The sequence below is a fragment of the Bison bison genome, unplaced genomic scaffold (genome assembly GCF_000754665.1).
Source record: "Bison bison bison isolate TAMUID 2011002044 unplaced genomic scaffold, Bison_UMD1.0 scf7180017845965, whole genome shotgun sequence".
NCBI lineage: Eukaryota > Metazoa > Chordata > Mammalia > Artiodactyla > Bovidae > Bison > Bison bison.
This window is the reverse complement of record NW_011476538.1, coordinates 19,377-21,689: the sequence shown is the minus strand read 5'-3', so window position 1 is coordinate 21,689 and position 2,313 is coordinate 19,377. Positions and strand designations below refer to the sequence as shown.

Genomic DNA, 2,313 nt, shown 5'->3' with positions numbered 1-2,313 from the left:
ACCCCATGGGGCGTGCCCCTGTCTGTCCGTCCCGCGTGGTGGACATGCCCCCTGAGGCCCCCTCCTGCCCAGCCTGGCCGTGTGCAGCCCGAGTGCTGGGCCTGGACCCCCCGAGCCTGTCCCGGCCCTGCTCTCCCCGGAGCACGGTGACTTCCCGTCCTGGTGGACGTTGCTGTCTTCCCTGGGCACATGCGGTGCTCGAGCGCAGAAACTCTCCGAGGACGCCGTGGGGCTGGAGGTGCCACTCTGCCCACCCCCCTCCCCAGCCTGGCCCCGAGGATCGAGGGTGTCTTCCCCACACAGGGGAAGATGCTGGGCGGGCCAGGAGGGGGCGGGGGCGGTAGGATGCCCGCTTCCAAGGTCAGGGTCAGGGGTCGGCACAGGCTCTGACTGTGATGCTTCAGCAACCTTCCTGGTGGTTTCAGGGACCTTTCTCAGGGTCCCCACCCCCGGCCTGCCCCACGGGCCCCTTCTGCTCCAGAGCCTCCAGGACTGGCCAGGCTCGGGCTTTCGGAGGAGCCCTGTCCTGGGGGTCCTGAGCCCACAGCCCGCTGGAGCCCACAGCTGGATGGCCTGCCTCATGGTGAGTCTGGGCCCCTGGGCACAGGGGTGTTTGGGCCGGGCGGGTGGACCCAGCCTGGTGGGCACACAGCCAAGACAGGGGCTCCCACGGAAGGGACACGCGCCCATCCAGCTGCTGTCCAGCTGCGTGCCAGGCAGGCCATGGGGCTCAGAACATCGGGCTGCACTGTGAGCTGACCCCGAACCTGTGCCCCCAAGATTCCTGTGCCCGCAGCAGGCTGGCCTCCAGCCGCCTAGGGTGACAACCAGCAGGCGTCTCCAGACACGAAACTGCCCTGGAAAACTGCCGGTTTACAGACACGTAAGGACAGACTGGGGCTTCCCAGGTGGCGCGGTTGTAAAGAACCCGCCTGCCGATGCAGGAGACGCAGGTTCGATCCCTGGGTCGGGAAGATCCCCTGGAGGAGGGCATGGCAACCCATTCCAGTGTTCTTGCCTGGAGAGTCCCACGGACTGAGGAGCCTGGCGGGCTGCAGACCATGAGGTCACAGAAGAGTCAGACACGACTGAGCGTGCACACATGTATGGGGACCTACTTGATCAATTCGAGATGAACAGCATGGTTTTAATAGACTGAGGGTAATCCAGGGGTTATAAATGTTAAACATACATAAATACACTTAAAAGTCACTGCTGTCTCGGCTGTTACTTGGTGCACGGCTTGGCAGCATCAGGGACCCACACGGGGTCCTGCAGCGGTCAGCACGCACAGCTCCAGAGCTTTCCGTCTTCCCAGACTGACGCTCTGCCCCGTCCCCGTCCCCCGCCCTGGTCCCCACCGTCTGCTTTCTTCTGTGAATCTGACGACCCTGGGACCTTGTGCAGGTGGAGCCAGGCAGGGTCTGTCTTGTGTCTGGCGCTTCACCGGGCACCCGGTCCTCGGGGCTTGTCCCTGTCGTGGCACCAGAACATCCTTCCTTTTCATCCCCTGTGGACAGACCGGGCCTTCTGTCCATTCATCTGCTGAGCCATTCCAACCACTGATGAGCCGTCCGTGGGGGTGCAGCTCCCGCTGCTCGGGGGCTGGGCTGCCCTGAGCCTGGGTGGACGTGTGTGGGCTCAGGGCCCGCTCCCAGCCCTCCTGGGTCCACACCGCATGTGGGATTCCGTCCACCAGCTGTGCCCGCTGCCCGGCTGTCTTCTGCTGGTTTCTGCCGTTGGGCCCTCGTGGGTGTGAGCTGCTCCTTGCCGTGGTCTATCCGGGTTCTCCGTTCACCCTTGGTTACTTTCCGGGTGTGCACATGACAGGATCTCCGTCTTCTGGGAGCTCGCTCCCTGGGGCGGCACACTTGCATGGCAGCCGCTGACCACTGGAGGGACCCAGGAGCAGAGAGCAGGCCTGGGCCGGCTTTCCGGGGCGAGTCCGCCCTGTCTTGTTCCTGTTTCTGTGGGTGGGAACGGGTGTCCAGCCCACCCCAGACCGGGCCCCTTCCCGGCATCCACGGTGCTGGGCGGCCGGGATGCCAGGGCCCCAGGGCCCCCGCCAGCAGCCTCGGGCCTGGGAGAGCACGTGGTGGGCACGGCCCCCAGCCCTCCCCAAGCGGGTGCCAGCGGCGTCCTGGCCCCTCACTGAGAGCACCCTCCCAGCTGGCCACCTGAAGTCACAGAGGGCCTGCTCATCTGGGCCACGGAGAGGAAGCGTGCGGGGACGCCCAGCCCCAGGACCACCCACCTGCTCGGGGTGGGATCAGCTCTCCAGGAGCGCCTCTGGTCCCACCCCGAGCAGGTGGG

General features: G+C 65.9%; 1 protein-coding gene across 1 annotated transcript in view; it reads right to left on the bottom strand.

The window, feature by feature from the left end:
- Nucleotides 1-815: 815 nt before the first annotated feature.
- The window catches only part of LOC104987191 (T-box transcription factor TBX6-like), a 12,921-nt gene continuing 11,423 nt past the window's right edge, over nt 816-2,313 (bottom strand). The window contains exons 12-15 of the mRNA XM_010837996.1: nt 1,997-2,080; nt 1,809-1,892; nt 1,561-1,733; nt 816-865 (exon numbers count right to left, since the gene is read on the bottom strand). Coding sequence (XP_010836298.1) covers nt 816-865; nt 1,561-1,733; nt 1,809-1,892; nt 1,997-2,080 — 391 coding nt within the window. The remainder of the gene's footprint in view (nt 866-1,560; nt 1,734-1,808; nt 1,893-1,996; nt 2,081-2,313) is intronic.